Source organism: Saccopteryx bilineata, chromosome 1 (assembly GCF_036850765.1).
Source record: "Saccopteryx bilineata isolate mSacBil1 chromosome 1, mSacBil1_pri_phased_curated, whole genome shotgun sequence".
NCBI classification, from domain to species: Eukaryota; Metazoa; Chordata; class Mammalia; order Chiroptera; family Emballonuridae; genus Saccopteryx; species Saccopteryx bilineata.
The window spans coordinates 127,232,023-127,254,255 of NC_089490.1; the positions used below are offsets into that span (position 1 = coordinate 127,232,023).

The 22,233-nt window shown below is 45.2% G+C and overlaps 1 protein-coding gene, 1 non-coding gene and 1 pseudogene across 2 annotated transcripts in view; 1 reads left to right on the top strand and 2 right to left on the bottom strand.

The window, feature by feature from the left end:
* The window catches only part of POU6F1 (POU class 6 homeobox 1), a 36,950-nt gene extending 18,359 nt beyond the window's left edge, over positions 1 to 18,591 (bottom strand). Inside the window, exons 1-3 of the mRNA XM_066265121.1 lie at positions 18,504 to 18,591; positions 3,193 to 3,287; positions 722 to 917 (exon numbers count right to left, since the gene is read on the bottom strand). Of these exons, the coding sequence (XP_066121218.1) occupies positions 722 to 917; positions 3,193 to 3,240 (244 nt within the window). The 5' untranslated portion in view covers positions 3,241 to 3,287; positions 18,504 to 18,591. The remainder of the gene's footprint in view (positions 1 to 721; positions 918 to 3,192; positions 3,288 to 18,503) is intronic.
* Positions 5,448 to 13,008, top strand: LOC136319322 (swi5-dependent recombination DNA repair protein 1 homolog pseudogene; annotated as a pseudogene).
* On the bottom strand, positions 10,157 to 10,263 carry LOC136321557 (U6 spliceosomal RNA). The gene has a single exon (XR_010728708.1). It is a non-coding gene; the product is annotated as a U6 spliceosomal RNA (small nuclear RNA).
* Positions 18,592 to 22,233: the final 3,642 nt, after the last annotated feature.

Below are 22,233 nucleotides of genomic sequence, written 5' to 3' on the forward strand. Positions count from 1 at the left end.
TATTAATGAGAAAAATTAATGAAATGGTGCCCTATGGCAAGAAAGCAGGGCCTGGTACCAGCCCTAGCCTTCAGAACAGCACTGTTGTAGGTAATTAGGGGAGATAATGTGCAGGGATCAGCCATATCCATACCCATGTAGGAGAATCACACCATCACATCACCTCTGGATGACAGCAGAAACAAGTCATCAGGTTTAACTCACACCAGCCCAGCTGGATGTAAGGAGCTAGCATTCTGCGAGGTCCTACCTAATGTACATACTTAGTCCAAGGTAGGTAAAATGCCCTCCTATTGCCAGCTTCTGGAACCTCCCAGCTGTACTATAGCAAGTAAAGTTGAAAGGGCTGGCAGGACCCTGAAGGTCTAGTGCTCTCTGCACTGGGCCTGAAGGTCTCTTTAGGTCTAGGAGCACACTCTGACGTTTATTCAGTCCCCTTAGCTGAGCCTGGCCACTCTCCACCCACCTTATTCTGACCCATCCCAGTTTAGGTCTGGAAGTGACTAAAACCAGAACCTAAGTTTCAGAGATGAGGAGTCTAAGATAGCCCTAGTAGCTGACCAGAAATACAGGCCATGGCCAAAGGCTGTCCAGTGGACAGGAAGACAACAAGACTCTAAAGCCACCTAAGTTCCAGGGACTTGTGCTGGCTCCCCAGGGAACCACAGGCAGGGACTTGAGTTGGGTGGAGCAATACCAGATGGGGGCAATGGCCTCATACCAGCTGCCTCTGCAGAGGAGTCTGGGTTGTCTGGTCCAGCTTCACCAGTAAGTTCACTGGCTTCAGCAGAGCCTCCACTCTGGGAGGCCTCAGCGGCCACACCCTCCAGTCCTTTGCCCTCCTCCTCAGCAGGGATCTGGGCATCTACTCCGACTTCCAGCACGCGGATGGTTTCATGGCCTGACATCACGATGACCTACAAACAGAGTACAGGGAACATTTCTGGGGAATGAGGCAAATATAGACCTTTCTGGGGACCATAGCTCTGGGTATGGTTGGGGGAGAGAGAAAATGGCACCTGAGGATGCAGACTTCCTTTCCCAAGGACTGTGAGCTCTTTGAGAATTCCAGAGCCTGGGGTAGGCCACAGCTCCTGGATTCTAGAGAAGGAGCAGCTAGGAGAAAGTAGGCCCCATGGGCAGGGGAAAGGGCCTGACATAAGCTAGAAAAAGTCCCATGCAGCCAAATCACTTGGGGATATTTCTATTTGCTCCCTTTCTTGAACTCAGTTCAGGAAGTGGTAAAAGATTCATCCCACAGCCTTGCAAGGATGTCCTCTTGGCTCTAGGATATTGGTGTGTGGCTATGTGGGCTCCTAGCACAGTATCCACAGCTTAAGCTGGGTCAAGAAGCAAATCCTGCTCCATGTCCCTTGAGACCTTATAGAAGTTCCCTCAAAGATAGAGCAGTGGGAAACAAGTGCTCCATAATGTTAAGTAACTTTTTCAGCTCATGATTCTTTTATTCCAAACAAAACTCCAGGGTAAAGGCCAAGACTTCTTTGCAAGCTAAATTCCTGAATCCTGAAGATGTAGCCTCTCACCTCGCCCCACCCCCTGGACTAGAGCTTGTACCCTGTGGGCCTGTGACTACAGTTGTGCCATCTGCTGTGGGCCTGCTCTGACGCTGAAGGGAGCTTCCATGCCCCAGCCATGCGGTGCCCTGGGCCTCTTCAGAACACTAGCTAGCTTCTTCCTCTGCTCAGCCAGTCAGCACTCAGCTCTTTACCTCTGGCACTGAAAGGCTTCAGATTGGCCCATTAAAAATCAAGGACATTGTACATTAACCCTTTGAGTAGTGAGTTTTTTTCATGCTCGCTGATCCCCAGAAGTGAGTTGTTGTTTTTTTCTCCAAAAATGAAATTAGTTCCAGTTCCAGTTTTATTCACTTAAAATCATATTTGTTTGGTAACCAATTTATGGAAACAAGAAAAACATACATTTGCCTTTTTTTTTTATGTTGCCTTACACATTTATAAAATAAATTGATCGTACTCTGGATGGTCAGGAGGCACAAGGAAGTACATGAACGTTCCTACTACTCAAAGGGTTAAAAAGCTCTCTGTCTGGCCTCCCCTGCATTTGGCCTGTGCCTGAAGCCACTCCCACAACACAGTTCTTAAGCCTGAAAATTCAATTCAGCCAGAGATTCTGCTGGAAAAAGTGACAGTATGACCCATCAGGGGAGCTGGAATGAAATAAATCCCCAAAAGCAGTTGTCTTCTGACTCATACTTGACCTATGAGGAACTTCACTCTAATTACATTTTAAGAGTTGTTAATCTTTTTTCTCCTTTTAAAAATTACTTAAGTAATAAATGGTCATGGCAGAAAAATTAGAAAATATATATAAGCAAGAAGAAAAAATTAAGAGCAAATTACCCAATATAGTCGTCCCTAGCCACATCGCAGTTCACTTTTCGTGGTCTCACTGTATTGTGGATTTTTAAATTGTATATATCTAATTTAGTATCGCAGATTTTTCACTATATCGCGGGATTTTGCATACACACTGTATCCAAATCTTTCCCTATGTAAACTTATACATATTTGTTCATTTTAATTTCACTTTTTAAAGTCATGGCTTAGCCCTGGCCGGTTGGCTCAGTGGTAGAGTGTCGGCCTGGAGTGCAGAAGTCCCGGGTTCGATTCCTGGCCAGGGCACACAGGAGAAGCGCCCATCTGCTTCTCCACCCCCCCCTTCCTCTCTGTCTTTCTCTTCCCCTCCTGCAGCCGAGGCTCCATTGGAGCAAAGATGGCCCGGGCGCTGGGGATGGCTCCTTGGCCTCTGCCCGGGGCGCTGGAGTCGCTCTGGTCGCGACAGAGCGATGCCCCAGAGGGGCAGAGCATCGCCCCCTGGTGGGCAGAGCGTTGCCCCTGGTGGGCGTGCCGGGTGGATCCCGGTCGGGTGCATGCGGGAGTCTGTCTGACTGTCTCTCCCTGTTTCCAGCTTCAGAAAAATACAAAAAAAAAAAAAAATAATAATAATAATAAATAAATAAATAAAGTCATGGCTTAAATCCCCAAACTTAGCCCCTTGAGAATTCCTAGCTGGGAACTACCTGAACAGGTGAGGTCATCATGAACTTTGGTAAGAAACAAATGATGAGGGTCTCTATGGGGTCTTCCTACTTTCCCACATCTCTTGGTCCATCACTCTCACTCCCCCACCTCTTTTTGCCCCAGAAGATACCTGCTCATTGACAGTCAGAGAGGACTCTGGGCCAGCTCCTGGATCCATGGTCACTTGTCAGGGTGGAGTGGGGGCCAGCCCACACCTAGCACATCCTGTGAGGCAAAATGGGATGGGAAAAGCAAAGGCTGATATGACTCAGTAATACAATTTTCATACCATCTCAAAGAGTCAGAAGTAGAATGGAAGGAAGAGAGAGAAGCTAAGTTTTCCCAAGTATTTGTAGACAGAAAGGATTGTAAGGACTTTAAAACTAAAGTGCCTCGTGCCTGACCTGTGGTGGCGCAGTGGATAAAGCGTTGACCTGGAAATGCTGAGGTCGCCGGTTCGAAACCCTGGGCTTGCCTGGTCAAGGCACATATGAGAGTTGATGCTTCCAGCTCCTCCCCCCTTCTCTCTCTCTGTCTCTCTCCTCTCTCTCCCTTTCTATCTCTCTCTCTCCTCTCTAAAAATGAATAAATAAATAAAATAAAAATAAAATTTATAAAAAAACAAAAACTAAAGTGCCTCGTTTCTTACAGCATCCCAGAAGAACCTACACTCAGAAGAACCAGGGGGAGAAAAAAAGAAGAACCAGGATAACAAGAGGAAAGAGAGGGCCAGGCATCTGTCCCTGGGAGCTCCCCCCACACACACACCATTCACTGGGAGAGAGACAACTCAACAGAACCCAAGGCAACTGTGACCCAGGCACTCAGAACCTCAAACATGGACAAGGAGCACATTGGGTGTCAGAGTGCTTCTCAGGGAAGGAGTCTAAGCAGACTTTCTGGAAGAGACAGTAAAAATAGGAATAAATTAAAACATTAGTCTCAAACTTTAATGTGCATGATCATCTGGAGCACTTATTAAAAAACACAGAACCCCAATGAGAAGCAATCAATGAACAACTAAAGTGCTGCAACTATGAGTTGATGCTTCTCTCTCTCCTTTCCTATCTCTCACTAAAACAAACAAACAAACCACAGACCCCCCAGATTCACCCAACAACCCCAGAGAATCTAACTTAGCTGGTGGGTCCCACAGAATCAGTTCTTAGGTGATTTTGTGGCAGTGGCCCAAGGACCATACTGGCCTTTCACAGTGGAGGCAGGGCAGCCTGCCAAATGCAATGAGGAGTGGGAGAAGCCCTTGTAAGAAAAGGTTGTCGGCTGGAGCTACAAACCATATAGTCATAAGAAATAAAAGTAATAAAGGGGCAGATAAGTTTGGACACTTATATGGAAAAGAAGGAAATTAACATTTATTTTGAGTGGTTATTGTGCTAAGCATTTTATGTAATCACTTATGTATTACTCATGCCAGCTGGGGGCATTATTATCACCATATAGATAAGGAAACTAAACTCAGAGAAGTATTGTGGATCCCTCACCTTTCCCTTCACTTTCCTCTTTCATCCCTGCATTATTTGTTTGTTTTACTTTTTTTGTGTTTTTATTGAATGAGATAAAATCCACATAACATGGCCCAGGCCAGTTGGCTCAGCGGTAGAGCCTTGACCTGGCGTGCAGGGGACCCGGGTTCGATCCCCGGCCAGGGCACATAGGAGAAGCGCCCATTTGCTTCTCCACCTCCCCTCCCCCTTCCTCTCTGTCTCTCTCTTCCCCTCCCGCAGCCAAGGCTCCATTGGAGCAAGGATGGCCCGGGCGCTGGGGATGGCTCCTTGGCCTCTGCCCCAGGCGCTAGAGTGGCTCTGGTTGCGTCAGAGCGATGCCCCGGAGGGGCAGAGCGTCGCCCCCTAGTGGGCGTGCCGGGTGGATCCTGGTCAGGCGCATGCGGGAGTCTGTCTGACTGTCTCTCCCCGTTTCCAGCTTCAGAAAAAATACAAAAAAAAAAAAAATCCACATAATATAAAATTCACTATTTTAAAATATACAGCTCAGTAGATATAACACCTTCACATTGTTGTGCAATCATTATCATTATTTAGTTCCGGAATATTTTCATCACTCCCTCCCAATCCCACACCCATTAGCAGTTACTCCCTTTCCCTGCCACCCCCCAGTTCCTGACAACCACTAATCAGCTTATTACCTAAGGATTTTCTCCATATTTCATATAAATGGAATCCTACACTATATGTCCCTTTGCGTATGGCTTCTTTTACTTAGCAGAATGTTTTCAAGGTTTATGCATATTGTAGCACGTACCAGTACATCATTCCTTTTTATAGCTGGGTAATATTCCATTGTATGGGTTTTCTGCACTCTCTAAGGATGCCTTAGGCATGGGTAAACCAAGATTTGATTTCCAAGATGAAAAGTCCATCAGACTCAGCTGTGAGCCTACTTAGCACTCCACAGGCCTGTGCTAGGCCACCAATTCCCATACAAGCATATCAAGAAAACAACCTGTGAGTGCAACACTTAGAGAATAATAAAGGAAATTACAAACTTCATTTAATCCTTGTTACAGAGTGGTAGCACATCTTCAACTAGAGAGAAGAAAACTATCAGAACTTTTCAGATAAAAAAAAAAAACTTCGAAAGTTCAGAAAATTTTAAAGACATAGCCAGTGAATTTGAAAAAGGTATATATTTGAAAAATACCTTCAAGAATATAAGCTCTGGGCCTGACCAGGTGGTGGCGCAGTGGATAGAGCATCGGACTGGGATGCAGAAGGACCCAGGTTCGAGACCCCGAGGTCGCCAGCTTGAGCGCAGACTCATCTGGTTTGAGCAAACAGCTCACCAGCTTGGACCCAAGGTTGCTGGCTCCAGCAGGGGGTTACTCGGTCTGCTGAAGGCCCACGGTCAAGGCACATGTGAGAAAGCAATCAATGAACAACTAAGAAGTCGCAACACACAACGAGAAACTGATGATTGATGCTTCTCATCTCTCTCTGTTCCTGTCTGTCTGTCCCTGTCTATCTCTGCCTCTGTAAAAAAAAAAAAAAAAAAAAAAGAATATAAGCTCTGGCTGGGTAGCTTAGTTGGTTAGAGCATCCTCCCAGTATGCCAAGGTTAGAGCATCCTCCCAGTATGCCAAGGGCACATACAACAATCAACCAGTGAATGCATAAGTAAGTGGAAAACAAATCAATGTTTTCTCTCCTTCTCTCTAACCAATAAATAAAAATTTTTTAAAAAATCAATGCATGTGGCCTGACCAGGCGGTGGCGCAGTGGATAGAGCGTTGGACTGGGATGTCGAGGACCCAGGTTCGAGACCCCGAGGTCGCCAGCTTGAGCGCGGGCTCATCTGGCTTGAGCAAATAAAAAATGCTCACCAACTTAGACCCAAGGTTGCTGGCTCAAGCAAGGGGTTACTCGGTCTGCTGAAGGCCCACGGTCAAGGCACATATGAGAAAGCAATCAATGAACAAATTAAGGTGTTGCAACGAAAAACTGATGATTGATCCTTCTCATCTCTCTCCATTCCTGTCTGTCTGTCCCTATCTATCCCTCTCTCTGACTCTCTCTCTGTCCCTGTAAATAAAAAAAAAAAAAAAAAAAAAAACATAAAAAAAAATCAATGCATGTGAATTTCAGTCACTTGATACTGGGTCATGCAGTAGTCTCCAAATGACTTTTGTGAATCAGAACCTTTACAAACAAGAACTAAAGGAAGAGAAGGCAAAGTTGATGAAGCAGGTTCAGGAGAAATAAGACCTTCAGAGGCTAAAACTACAATAGTCAAAATGTATAGATCACAGAATGACCTCAGTTATGGTTGTTGGTAAATAAGCAGAGAAGTTGTAGATAGGTCTGAAGAGACTAAGAAATGCAGTTTTACTCAGGCCACTAGTTTTGATCAGTTGCTACACTAGAACAGAAATGAAGAAAAATTTATAAGTGTTTAATTCATAATTTTTTCTCTTGAATATCTCTGAAAATCACAACATAATAAAAATGATACTTATACATATTAAAGAGAAGATAAAAAAAACACTTAGGGCAGCAATTTTCAACGTTTTTCATCTCATGACACAAAAAAACTAATTACTAAAATTCTGTGGCACACCAAAAAATGTATTATATTTTTTGCCACTGACAAAATTTTTTTTTTATCATTTTGATTCATTCACATTTAATGGTTTTGGTTTGTTGTTGTTTTGGGTTTTTTTGAAAGACAGGGACATACAGGAAGGGAAAGAGATGAGAAGCATCAATTATTCATTGAGGCTCCTTAGTTGTTAATTGATTGTTTTCTCATATGTGCCTTGACTAAGGGGCTACAGCAGAGCAAGTGACCCCTTGCTCTAGCTAGAGACCATGGGGTCATGTCTATGATCCCACGCTCAGGCCAGTGAGCCTGCGCTCAAGCTGGAGACCCTGGGGTTTCGAACCTGGGTTCTCCGCGTCCCAGTCTGACACTCTATCCACTGCACCACCACCTGGTCAGGCCATATTGGATGTTTTAAATTGTGTTGGCTATTGTCATTTAAACACACACACACACACACTACTTAGTTTATTGATAATGGGTGAATTTTTTTTTTTTTAACAGGGACAGAGAGAGTCAGAGAGAAGGATAGATAGGGACAGACAGACGGAAACAGAGAGAGATGAGAAGCATCAATCATCAGTTTTTCGTTGTGACACCTTAATTGTTCATTGATTGCTTTCTCATATGTGCCTTGACCACAGGCCTTCAGCAGATCGAGTAACCCCTTGCTTGAGCCAGTAACCTTAGGTCCAAGCTGGTGAGCTTTTTCTTTTTTTGCTCAAGCCAGATGAGCCCACACTCAAGTTGGCGACCTCGGGGTCTCGAACCTGGGTCCTCCGCATCCCAGTCCAATGCTCTATCCACTGCACCACCGCCTGGTCAGGCTGTTGTCATTTTTTTTATTTGACAATGTAAGGGAAAAGAAGTCAGTGCCCCTGACTAAATAGTCAGGCATTTCATGTTTTTACTCCACAAAATATTTTTAACTTAGAAGTTAAATTCAATGGGGTGGCATTGGTGCATAAGAACACATAGGTTTCAGGGAAACATCTCTCTGTATAGCACTTGAACTGTGCATTGCATTGTGTGCCCATCATCAAAAGTCAAATGATTTTCCATCATTGTATATTTGGCCTTCTCAGGTATTGCATGTTTTAAAAATTCTTGTAGCACACTGGTTGAAAATCACTGGCTTAGAGAAAGGTATCCCAATGATTATTGATTTAAGGCATTCTGTCATATAAACCAAGTTCTAAAATGAACACTTAACATTTTGAATAAATTTGCCAAAGAAATATAAAAAATTCTAAATATATAGGTTTTGTTTGTTTGTTTTCAGAGAGAGAAAGGGATGGAGGGAGGGTAGAAATGGGAAGCATCAACTCAAAGTAATTGCTTCTTGTATGTGTCTTGACCAGGCAGGCCCGGGATTTCGAACCAGTGACCTCAGCATTCCAGGTCAAGCTTATCCACTGTGCCACCAGAGGTCAAAATTTAAGTAATTATAATAAATTTAAGTAAATTTAAAATTTAAGTAATTATAATAATTTGGACAATTCTGGTAAAAGCTGCTAGGGAAGCCAGAGACCACCCAGAGCCTCCTATGCCTTCTTTCTCCAGTGAGTTGAATTTTAAAATACCTGAAGCAAACCTGACAGGGCACTTTGCTCACCTAACGAATGGCTCAATTATCCCGGCTTTCCTGTGCTAACATCTAAAAATCTCAGGGGGAGAATGAACTGCGAGTGCTGAGGCATTTGCCTACAACCTAAAAATCCAGAGGTCTAGGGCTATCCAGGACTTTCAGTGGAGGGGACTGAGATGAGTTAGAGGACCTAGTTCTATTTATCTTTCTCCTTTAGGAACTGCTTTAAGCTTAGTGCAACATTCTGACATCCAGAAGAGCTCTGGGAAATTGCAAAAATAATATCAGAACCCCCTAAACTAGCCTGAGATCATACTAGAAGAAAATCTTGAAATGCTTTGTCCTTCATTTATTCAAAAAATATTTCAATGGCTAATATATGCTGGGTGTTGGGTATACAATAGGATAAGGGAAAAACACATTCCTCAGCTTTGTCAAGAAGCCTACAGTCTAACATGGGAGCCACAGAAATAAAAAGATAACTACAGGCCCTGGCCGGTTGGCTCAGTGGTAGAGTGTCAGCCTGGTGTGCAGGAGTCCCAGGTTCGATTCTCGGCCAGGGCACACAGGAGAAGCGCCCATCTGCTTCTCCACCCCTCCTCCTGTCCTTCCTCTCTGCCTCTCTCTTCCCCTCCCACAGCCAAGGCTCCACTGGAGCAAAGTTGGCCCGGGTGCTGAGGATGGCTCTATGGCCTCTGCCTCAGGCGCTAGAATGGCTCTGGTTGCAACAGAGCGACGCCCCAGATGGGCAGAGCATCGCCCCCTGGTGGGTGTGCCGGGTGGATCCCGGTCAGGCACATGCGGGAGTCTGTCTGACTGCCTCCCTATTTCCAACTTCAGAAAAATACAGAAAAAAAAAAGAAGATAACTACAGTACAGCATGTTTAAGTGTCATGTAAATGCATACAGAGTAGCAGAGAATGCACAGAAGAGATATCCAATGAAGTTCTGTGTGGTGGTCCTTTCCCCTGTTCTAGAGTGGCACATGTTCCAGACATGAAATTTCATGTATGAAGACTTTTGTGCCATGTAGAGGAAAATAGAACTTATATGGTATTGTTTTTAAAAAGTTTTTTAGGCCCCGGCTGATTGGCTCAGTGGTATAGCATCAGCTAGTCCCAGGTTCAATTCCAGGTCAGGGCACACAGAAGTCACCATCTGCTTCTCTACTCCTCCTTTCCCCCCCCTTCCCCCCCTTCTCCCTCTCCTCCTCCTGTAGCTATGGCTCATTTGAGTAAGTTGGCTCCATGGCCTCCACCTCAGGTGCTAAAATTGCTCAGTTACCAAGCAATGGAGCAAAGTGGCCCCAGATGGGCAGAGCATTGCCCCATAGGGGGCTTGCCAGGTAGATCCCGGTCAGGATACATGCAGGAATCTGTCTCTGCCTCCCTGCCTCTCATTTAATAATTTTTTTTTTTTTTAACTATAGTAAAAAAATATGGAACGCTTCACGAATTTGCGTGTCATCCTTGCGCAGGGGCCATGCTAATCTTCTCTGTATCGTTCCAATTTTAGTATATGTGCTGCCGAAGCGAGCACTCATTTAATAATTTTTTAAAAGTTTTTTACTTATTGATTTTAGAGAGAAAGAATGGGATAGAAAGACAGGAGCATCAATCTGTTCTTGTATGTGCCCTGATTAGGGATCGAACCCACAACCTCTGCACTTCAGGATGATGCTGTAACTAACTGAGCTATCTGGCCAGGGCCAAACTTTTAATTCAAACTAATTTCTGTAGTTTTATTCATTCCCTTAACACTTAATGAGGTTGAGGTTTTCAAGGTGTAAAACACCTCTTTATCCAGTCATTTTTGGGAGTGGAGGGTAGTATGCATGAAGTCAGTAGACTTCAAGGAATGGCTACTTGAGGTAAAATTAGTTTTACTGGTATTTGACTGATAGAAAGTCACATTTTTTCCCCCCAGAGACAGAGAGAGAGTCAGAGAGAGGGATAGACAGGGACAGACAGACAGGAATGAGAGAGATGAGAAGTATCAATCATCAGTTTTTTTGTTGTGACACCTTAGTTGTTCATTGATTGCTTTCTCAAATGTGCCTTGACCGTGGGCCTTCAGCAGCCTGAGTAACGCCTTGCTTGAGCCAGCAACCTTGGATCCAAACTGGTGAGCCTTGCTCAAACCAAATGAGCCTGCGCTCAAGCTGGCGACCTCGGGGTCTGGAGCCTGGGTCTTCCGCATCCCAGTCCGACGCTCTATCCACTGTGCCACCGCCTGGTCAGGCGAAAGTCACATTTTTTTTAAATGAGAAATTACCTTTCACATGTTTGATATAATTCTCACAGACCAGGCTGCTTGTAGACATCAGCATCTTTAGCTCTACATTACGTTTATATTTAAATCATGTACACTTACCTTCTGCAGAGCTGCCTTTCAAATAGGCCACAAGGACAGGAAGCAGGAGATAGATATAGACTGGTGGCTGGGGCTGAACTGAATGGAGAGGACAATCCACTCTTCCCCTCCTCCCCAGTGGGAAGTACCAGATCTAAATCTCATTTGGACCTCACCTGGTAACTTTAGATTCATATATCCAATGGCTACTGGTTGTTCATATCATTTCATACTCAACAAGTTCAAAACCAAATTCCTGATTTCCACCTCAGATCTGCTCCACCTGCATTCAGCTTTCCCCATCTCAGCAAATGGCAGCTTTATTCTTCCAGATGCTCAGGCCCAAAACCTTGCCATCATCCTTGCCTTCTCTCTTATCTCACATTTACTCCTTCAGCAAATCCTGTTGGCTCTCCCTCATGATATCCCCAGAATCCTCCCAATTTTTATCACTACTACCCTGGTCCATGCAGCTTTAGTGGACCTAGTGAGAAGGAACACCACATGCCCTTCTGTACACAGTATTACTTGATCTGTTCTTAAATCGCCAGACTCCAGGTAGGCTACCACCTCTTCCAAGTTGTTATTGCCCAGTAGATTTTCTGTATGTCCTCCTACACTTCTCCATTTCTGGCCTCAGGACACAGATTTCCCTTCCTAGTTGAAGGATAGCAATCACTGATAGTTAATTGGGACCCAGGCCCTTTACACATAGTATTACAGTAAGGACCCTCTAGAAACAGCTTTCTTTTATAACCTCAGCTTTGATATTTACTAGCTGTGGGACTTGGGACAAATGATTTGTAAGTGCCTCAGTTTCTTCATCTGTAAAAATGAGTGTAATAGCACCTACTTCAGAGGGTTACTGTGAGAATTAAATAAATTAGAGCACATAAATAATTTAGATCAATGCCTGGAACATAATAAGTGCTCAGAAAATGGTAGCTGTTATAAAAATTTACATACATTATATCATTTCAATTTAGTGGAGTGATTAAGAACCTAGGTTCATCTCTCAGTCTCACCACTTCTTAGCTGTGACACATTGGGCAAAGACCTAACCTCTCCATGCCTCAGCTACCACATTTAAAATGGGGACAATGTTGTATGTGGTAAACTGTATAAAGGTTCAATAAATACAAACTGTTATTCAATTCTGACACCAACCTTATGAGACCAAAGAGCAACATAGGTGGACAGGCTACTTCTCTGTTTTCTCCTAGATAAGTAATAATTCTAATAAGTAATTAGAATTATTGTACATAACACTAACAACAATTAGCTATTATTGCCCTCAATTTTATAGATGAGAAAGTTGAGGATCAAAAGAGAGGTAAGGGTATAAGCTTCAAATCCCAGCTTGCCAATGAAATAGCTGTGTGATCTTGGGCAGCTGTTTTAATATCTCTAAAGCAGTGGTTCTCAACCTGTGGTCGCGACCCCAGCGGGGTTGCCTAAAGCCATCAGAAAATACATAATGCATATCAGGTATTTACATTCCGAATCATAACTGTAGCAAAATTACAGTTATGAAGTAGCCACCAAAATTATTTTTTGGTTTGGGGTCACCGCAACATGAGGAACTGTATTGCGGGGTCACGGCATTAGAAAGGTTGAGAACCACCGCTCTAAAGCATAATTTCCTTATCTTTAAAATGGTGATTAAATGGGCAAGTCTTATGGGGTTGTTATAATGATGATATAAGATCATGTGAGTAAAATGCTTAGCATGGTGCTCTTATTATGATCCCCATTTTTGTCTACAGGGAGATGAAGACAGAGGAGGTCAGGGGACTGACCAAGGGCACAGGAGAGTCAGTGGCTGATCAAACTTCAAGATGTGTCCACCTGCCCCAGACCCCTGTCCTCCATACACTACACCAAGCCTTCTCTCAGAAGGTGAAACAAGCCCTGGACGGAGAGCTCAGTTAGTTAGAACATTGCCCCAAAGCACAGAGGTTGCTGGTTTAATCCCCAGTCAGGGCACATACAGGAACAGATGTTCCTCTCTCTCTCCTACTCTCTCCCTTCCTCTCTCTAAAATCAATAAAATAAACATTAAAAATTAAAAAAAAAAAAACTTGGAACGAAGGCTAATAGGGGCTGTACTGTTGGCATCAAAGGATAAGGACACTTGGAAAAAGGAAGCTCTTGGGTCTGCCCCAGACTTTCCACCTCAGACCCTGGACCCATGGATGGAGACCATGGCTTGTGAAGCTGTTGGTAGAATGGCTAGGAACACACAGGAAAAGGGAAAAAGACAGGGAAGTAGTAAACAACTTTATTTCTTGTTGGGGACTGGAAATATAAACAGGGTATTTTTACAATCTGGATATCTTGGGGACAGAGGTGCTGGGCCCAACCCCCCACCTCACCTGCCTAGTTAACAAAGAGCTATACCTGAGTCTCGCTTGTCCTACCCATGTTCTCCAGAAGAGGCTGGAAGCTAGTTTCTTATTGGTGTAAAGTTAGATTTGAATGGTATGGTGGGGGTTGTCTTTGAGTTGTCTTGGAAGCAACTGAATTGCTAATGGCCACGTTTTTTTTCCCTGAATAAAGATGGATGCACTTTGTGGAGCAGCCATGTTATGGCTCAGGAACAGTAGAGACTGTTCACTGTGCCGTCCTCCCGAACCCATCTGTATGTATATATCTTTAAGTCTCTATCATTTATTCAATTCCATACATTTTCTCATTCGAGACCCCAGAATAAACTCGTTGGGGCTGGACCGTGACAATTTCCCCTCTTCCAGCATACCATTTGTAATTTTAGATATATAGCCAAACAGTAAAAACTAGTTTTATAAGGACAAATTTAGGTTTAGTTTATCCTCTTGTGCCCAAACTTGATTAATCTCAGACTTGGTGAAGGGAGGGGGCAAATAAAATGTGAAAACACACTTGTTTCCTCGTTAGACTATAAGCTCCAAGATGGAAGGCATGTCCACTTATTATATCCCAGTGCCTCGTGTAATACCTAGTATATGCCAGACAGCTAATAAATTAGAAATCATAATTAAGAAATCATAAATTTAATAAATTTATGAAAAATTAGGAAATCAGACCATAGTCTGACCTGTGGTGGCACAATTAATAAGGCATCAACCTGGAATACTGAGGTTGCTGGTTTGAAACCCTGGGCTTGTCTGGTCAAGGCACATACAAGAAGCAACAACTACAAGTTTATGCTTCCCACTTCTCCCCCCCACCCCCCAGAATTCAATCAATCAATAAAATCTAGAAATCAAAAATAAATAAATAAATAAGTAAAATTCTGGGTTTTTTTTTTTAAATCAGACCATAGTACTTAACCTCCTCATATTTCCTACTTTCCCCCTTAAAGCACATGTCCTGCTTCATATTTTTTGCCCCCATTCCCAGTACTATGACTACATAAAATGATTTCAAAGTAGTATTGAGTTCTGGAGGAGCCTAATCACACCTACCTCTTCCTAACGTGCCTGTCCTGCTCCTCATTCCCAAGCCTTCTTTCCCTTGGCCAGTTTCTCCCTGGTATCATTCCCTCTTTGGCCCCACTGAACTTCTTTTTTTTTTTTTTGTATTTTTCCAAAGTAAGAAGCTGGGAGGAGGCAGACAGACACACCCCTTCATGTGCCTGACCAGGATCCACCCAGCATGCCCACCAGGGGTGATGCTCAGCCCCTCAGGGGCGTTGTTCCACTGCATCAAAGCCATCCTCAGCGCCCGTGCCAACTCTGCTCCAAAGAAGCCTTAGCTGTGGGAGGGGAAGAGAGAGACAGAGAGGAAGGAGAGGGGGAGGGGTGAAGAAGCAGATGGGCGCTTCTCCTCTGTGCCCTGGCCGGGAATCGAACCCGGGACTCCTGCACGCCAGGCTGACGCTCATCTTCACTTTTGATAGATAAAATGGCTACTCAGCTGCCATCCCGAGAACAATGTAGGCTGGAAGGAGGAGGAAGGGCTAGAAACAGAACATTCTCATCCCCTACTGCAAGGTTATAATTAATTTGCTTGCTATTCTCTGTTAATGGCTTTCTGGCCTTTATTTTGAAATGTAGCAAAAAGTTCACCTTGCAGGAATGTCAGGAACAGCTTACATTGGGGAGGAAACTGACAAATAGGGGAATTTATTTATTCATTTATTTATTTTTGCGACAGAGAGATGGACAGACAGACAGGAAAGGGGAGAGATGAGAAGCATCAGTTTTTCATTGTAGCACCTTAGTTGTTCATTGATTACTTTCTTACATGTGCCTTGATGGGGAGGGGGGCGACTACAGCTGAGCCAGTGACCCCTTGCTCAAGCCAGCAACCTTGGGCTCAAGACAGCGACTTTAGGCTTCAAGCCAGTGACCTTCGGGTTCAAGCCAGATACCATGAGGTCATTTGTATGATCTCATGCTCAAGCCAGCAACCCCGTGCTCAAGCCAGTGACCTCAGGGTTTCAAACCTGGGTCCTCTGCGACACTCTATCTACTGCCTGGTCAGGGCTAATAGGGGAATTTAAATCACAATAGTTGTTTATAAAAGCCTAGCCACAGGATTTACTGTGAAAAGTTAAAGCCTATAAATTAATTAGAAACTTAGTTCATGAATCCTAAATCTTTACTTTGTATCCTAAAGAAAAGAGAGTTTATGAGAGAAATTTCACAGATAATTCTCAGAGGTGCCAGGACCTAGCTGTTCCTGGGAAATACCTGACCTCTGCTGTCTTGAAAATTTACCAAGGACACAAGACAGAACCATGCTAATTAAGCCTGTGCTACAACAGAAAAACTTGCAAAGGAGGTGTTTCCACATCTGAACCCCCTACTTCCTACTCATCAAGTCAGTGACCAAGCCCATAAACCAAGATATGCTAATCCACCCCTAGCCCCTATATCTAATGCTCCATTCTACAGCTCAGAGGTTGACAACCATTGCTGGTCTCAGCCTGCTTGCACCCAGGAGTTTTTAAAATAAACTTTCCTTTTGAAACATACTAGCCTCATGTGTGTTTTTGGTTCGGCCCACGGTTTCTTCCTATAAATTGTGACACAGAAAGAGCTTGGGATTTAAAGGCAGAAGACCCAAATTGAGTGCTGCTTCTGTCTCAGGTAACACCCTTTAGCCTCAGTTTCCTTATCTGGAAAATGAGTCTAAATTACACTATTCATCTCATGGATTATTGTGAGGATTAAATTGATAACATTTATGTAAAGCATTTAGAACAGAGCCTGGCACACAGCAAACACTATGTAATTGTTACTGTTATTACTATTATTATTATTTTATTTTTTTTAGATTTTTTAAATTTATTTATTTTAGAGAGAGGAGAGAGAGAGAGAGAGAGAGAGAAGGGAGGGAGGGAGGAGCAGAAAGCATCAACTCCTATATGTGTCTTGACCAAGAAAGCCCGGGGTTTTGAACCGGCGACCTCAGTGTTTCAGGTCGACGCTTTTACCCACTGCGCCACCGCAGGTCAGGCTATTACTATTATTTTAATGGAAGTAAAGCATGCATATAAAAAGGTTTTTAAGCCTGACCAGGCAGTGGTTCAATGAATACAGCATCAGCCTGGGACACTGAGGTCATTGGCCTGGGACACCAAGGAACCAGGTTGGAGACCCAGAGGTCACAGGCTTGAGTGTGGACTCATCCAGCTTGAGTGCAGGCTCACCCGCTTGAGCATGGGGTCAGTGGCTTGAGCCCAAAGAATTGATGCTTCTCATCTCTCTCCCTTCCTGTCTATCTGTCCCTCTCTCTGTCTCTCTCCCTAAAAAAAAAAAAAAAAAATGTTTTAAAATGTAAAGTGTTATAAAAAATGTATAAGATTACTATTACGACTTTTGTTTTTTAGATTTTATTTATTGATTTTTAGAGAGAAAAAGAAGAGGGAGAAGCAGGAAGCATCAACTCATAGTAGTTGCTTCCTATATGTGCCTTGACTGGACAAGCCCAGGGTTTTGAACCAAGGACCTCCCAATTCCAGGTCAAAATTTTATCCACTGTGCCACCAGAGGGTCAGGCACTATTATGACTTTATAGTGAGTGAATCTTGAGGAAGGGGATATGGTCTCATCCTGTGTTCCTTAATTAGAGAACCCTTAGAGAAGCAAATTTTTTCTGACTTTTTCTTAATTGCCATGTAGCACCTCCAAGAGAAGAAATAGCCCATCTCACACACATCACATCACATCAAATGATACTATCTTGTTTGTTTTCATGTTTATGATCTGCCTGTCCCCCTAAACTGTAATGAAAACTCTGTGACAGAGGAAGTTCTATCTGTATTGTTCAGTGTGTGGCACATACAGATATTTTTGTTGGACCGGTGAACAGATAAATGAAGTTCCACCACAAATATGCAAAGAAATACCAGATCACAGAACTATCACCCTGAGCACCAGTACTTCAACCAAAATGGAATACTACTATATGAAATCATTTTTCGGAAGGCCCTGCTTGTCAGTGTTGGCTGTCTTAGACTACCAAGATAAGGGGATTAGGGATAAATGTCTATAAACAATTGAAGACAGGTCCCTAAATATGGAACAAGGACTCAGAAAGAGCAGATGAGGTTAAAATATCTGCAAAGAACTTCTTTCACTTGCCCAAGAAGGCTTCCTGACTGCCTCTGACTCTCCCCGCAGCCTAGGCTATTCTGTGCAGTTTTTAAGTTTCCAATTACAGCTGAGTGAGGAATTCCAACGTTAAAGTGGAGGTTACTAGGCCCCTTGGGGGCTCCCTTGGCCTTGCTAGGTAAGAATGACAGGGAGCATATATCGGGCCCATTATTATGACAATTTATTAATAATAATATTGTTAAATATTTATGAAGTAGTCATGCTGCTCGATGGTGACCCTCCCACCCCTTCCTCACCCTTCCAGCAATGCCGGGTCCCTAACCCTGAGTCCCACTAGTCCTTCCGGTATACTGAGTGCATTGCAAGTGGAGAGAATTATGACAGGTCGCCTTGGCTGCCTCAGCTGACCTTAACCACCGGGAACCCAGGGATCCCGGTTCTCCCATGGGGTGAGAATACGCTCCTGGTAGCCACAGGGTCTATGTACAGAACATCCTCTAAGGTCTGGATCCCACCTGGGCTCCAGAAGCAGAAACGGTGAGAGGCCAGGTGCAAGCGCCCTAACCGTTCACCTAGCGGCCATCCCCTCTCCTCCCCCGGTCCCGGGGGTCCGCGGGTGGGTGAGGATGCGGTCCCAGGCTTTGCGGTCCCAGGCTTTCCGGTCCCAGGAGGGCGGCCGCACGCTGTCCCCACTCCCAGAGCTCCCCGCCGCTCGGCCCAGCATCCTGGCGCCCCAGCCCCGTGGCATTTTTTTCTCTTTATCATAAATATATAAATTATGCTAATTACGGGCATTGCATATTAACCAAACCCGAAACCTCCCCTGCCCGTCCCCCACCCCCTCTGTGCAAACCCCTCCCCGCCCGGGACCCCGCGACTTACCGGAGCCTGATCCCAAGCCGCCTTCGCCCAGGGTGTCTGGCGGCCACCGATTACAGATGCATCTCACAGCCGGGGCCGGGGGGTCGGGGGCCGGGGCCGGGGCGGCCGCCGCCTGTAGACAAAGAAGCCAATGCGGCTTGGCTGGGCTCGGCTCGGCCTGGGGCCTGGGAACCGGTCGGGACCTGCCGCCCGCCCCCGGGTCCCCAGCCGGGGATGGGCAGCGCCGAAGGGGGACTCCGCAGGCTGCGCTGGGCGGAGGCCGGACGGTGGGGGAGCGGGTAAGAGAAGCTGGGGGGGGTGCGGGAGGGGGCGGTCAGGTATATGTGTGTTTCTTTTTCCCCTTCTATAGCCCCCCCTTACCCCCCTCTCCTTTTTTCTCCTGCTACTTGGATTTTTTTAGCTGCTGCGTCATGAACATAATTTATGCAAAGAGCTTTGCAGGCTGCTGCACCGCGCTAGCCAGCCGCCGGGGGCGGGCGGGTAGGAAGGGGAGCCAGGAACCAGGGATGGGGGCAGGGAAGGGACCCTCTGCCCTAGCCACCCCGGGTTGTCCTAGAGAGGCTCACTCCCGGGACGGGTGTGGGGGGTCGGTGGGGCGGGGCACGCAGCTCCATTTAAGTTACTGCTTGAGTTTGTTTTGTTTTGGAAGGTGCGAGATAGAGCAGGAGGAGCATGGGATCCGGACTGCGACCCTAACCATATTCCCTTCAGCCTTGGGTTTGGGCGGTGACGGCAGTGACTTCTTAGCAGTCGCCTTTCCCTCCCTAAATTAGCCATCTGCTGAAAGTCAAGTTCACGTCCATTCCCAAGCCCCAGGTCGGGACCCCACTTCGAGAAAGGAGAGGGAACTCAGACATCGCTCAACCAGCGTCAAACCTCGAGCTCTGCCTCACGTCCCTCTCAGGTCCTGAAACTGTGTTGTCGTAAGACAACTTGCCTGCGTTCTTGTCCAAGCAGACAAGGAAATGAAAAGGGGGGAAAAAGATAAAGTTCTGTAGGATGGAGTGAAAAATAGTCTACTTTGGCAGTGGTAATGGTAGCGAGGGTCTGACTTGTCTGGCGGTTCTCAAAGGTAGAGAAAGGGATGGGAATAAGACGCAGAATTTGGGACTGAGGGAAAGCAGATTGGAGAAGTAGTTGACAAATGGAAGGAGGGGTTGGGAAAACAAAGGGGAAGAGAAGAAATGAGGGGAGAATTGGGAGGAGGGTGGCTTTGTAAATCCAGTGAATGTGGATTCCAACATTGAGGCAGCCTGCTCTCTGCCTAGGCTGCTCCACCCCCACTGTCATGTGGTGGTCTTACCATGAGGTAGCATAAATGAGTTAGGGGTAGTATGAGAAGAATGGAAGGGAGCCCTCAGCCCTCCCTAGACTGTTCTTTAAGCCCCCTGGTAGAAGGACACTGCAGAAGAGGGGAGGAAGGGGGAGTAGTATCAGGTGACTCCAGACCATCACAACCCTTCCCAGAAAGTTAGCTGTACCTTGCTCGCAGCCAGGGGCCCTTGAGGCCTGTCACCATCATAATTTGCCCCACCAGCAGAACTCAGGTTCTCTTAGCTTGCTGTTTCCATGGGGTGGGGGTGGGGGGGTGAGGAGATACTGCTGATGTCAGATTTATAAGTAACTAATGGATTAGGAGTCAGAATATTTAGGTTTTAGTCCCAACTCTTTCACTAGCAGTTCAGGCAGGTAATTTAACTTCTTCATTATTTATAAAATGAGGTAATCACTACTTCACAGGGTTGAAACATCTTAGTTTGTGAGATTATGTGAGCTATATATAATTGATTACAATTACCTGCACAATAACTGGAACCCACTTTCTTTTTTTCTTTTGAGAGACAGGGAGAGAGAGACAGGAACATAGAGCTGTTCCAGTGTGTGCTGACCCAGGATCGAACTGGCAACTTCTGTGCTTCAGGATGAAGGTCCATTGGAATCCACTTTAATGGCTGTGAAACTCTAATACATGTCATGGTATTATAGCCCTTGGGGGTTTTGTTTGGTCTGTAGTCCCTGTGGTCTTCCCAGCAGACTGTAAATTCTTCCACAGCACAGGTTGTAACTTAACTCATTTTTGTATTTCCTGTAACTCTTTATGGGGCACAGTATTGCTATTAAACATTGTCACCATGAAGGCAGAAACTGTTAGGCTATGTGGCTTGGTTTGTTGCTGCATACAAATCAGATGCGTTGGATGACATGGATATCAGGGATTATATGATGAGAAAAGTAGATGTGATCAAAAAGGTTCAGGGAGACATTCACCAACATGTTAATTATGGTTTTCTTTGGGAAAAAGAAAATTTTAATTTATATTGTATACATCACTGTTGCTCGAATATGATTTTTTTTGTTTCGTTTTTATTGGATATGACATGCACACAGTCAAGTGCATAGATCTTAAATGTACACCTTGATGAATTTTTACATTGTGTATGTAATCACCATCCACAACAAAATACAAAGCATTTCCAACACCTGAGAAGGCTCCCTGTGCTCCTTGTGACCATTATTCAGATTTTGATCGTCACAGATCAGTTTTGCTGGTTCTGAAACTTCATATAAATGGAATCAGTGTGTGTATGTACTCTTAAAATTTTTTTTTTAATTGATTCTGGAGAGAGAGGTAAGGAAAGAGACAGAAACACCAATATATTTCTCTATGTGCCGTGATCAGGAATTAAACTGGCAACCTCTGTGCATTTGGATGATGCTCTAGCCATCTGAGCCATCCAACCAGGACAGGCAGTATGTACTTGTAAGGCCAGTAGCCACAGCCACCATCACAACTGCCTGGCCCATGCAGGTTCGCATTAGATTCGGACAGACAGTAATGAAACAACGGAGCCATGAACTGGTGGGCCATTACCTTTAATCCAAGCTTGCATCTGGCGGGCAAGAAATACACACAATGGGAAAATACTTCCCTTTCCATTCAGGGCTCCCAGAGCCACTGACTTATCTGACTTTCTTAGGATCAAAAGTTTCTAGCTCACCAGACTTATTCATCTCTGTTCCCCATCTCCTCCCTGCACAAACTCTGCACAAACTGGCTTCTCCCTCAGCACTCCACCATCTTGGCTGCTTCTCCTCGCCTCCTCCACGTGGCCTTTCTCTGCTCTCTGCTCTAATGTTAATCTCAGGAACCAAGAGCACAAGCTCCTGGTCTGCCCCACTTTATATTGTAGAAATCAAAACCTTTAATCCGGCCCTGGCTGGTTGGCTCAGTGGTAAAGCGTCGACCTGGCGTGCAAGAGTCCTGGGTTTGATTCCCGGCAGGGCACACAGGAGAAGCGCCCATCTGCTTCTCCACCCCTCCCCCTCTCCTTCCTCTCTGTCTCTCTCTTCCCCTCCCGCAGCTGAGGCTCCATTGGAGCAAAGATGGCCCGGGCGCTGGGGATGGCTCCTTGCCTCTGCCCCAGGTGCTAGTGTGGCTCTGGTCGCGACAGAGCGACGCCCCGGAGGGGCAGAGCATCGCCCCCTGGTGGGCGTGCCAGGGGGATCCCGGTCGGGCACATGCGGGAGTCTGTCTGTCTCTCCCCATTTCCAGCTATAGAAAAATACAAAAAACAAAAAAAACAAAAAAAAAACCCTTTAATCCAATATACAAACAAGGAAGTCTCTGATACAGTCACTATCTGAAGCATAATGGAATTCCTCATGAGAGTGCACCACCTCACATCAATAAGGATGAGAAAGGCTTAGTCCTAAAACCAAGCCCCAGGCT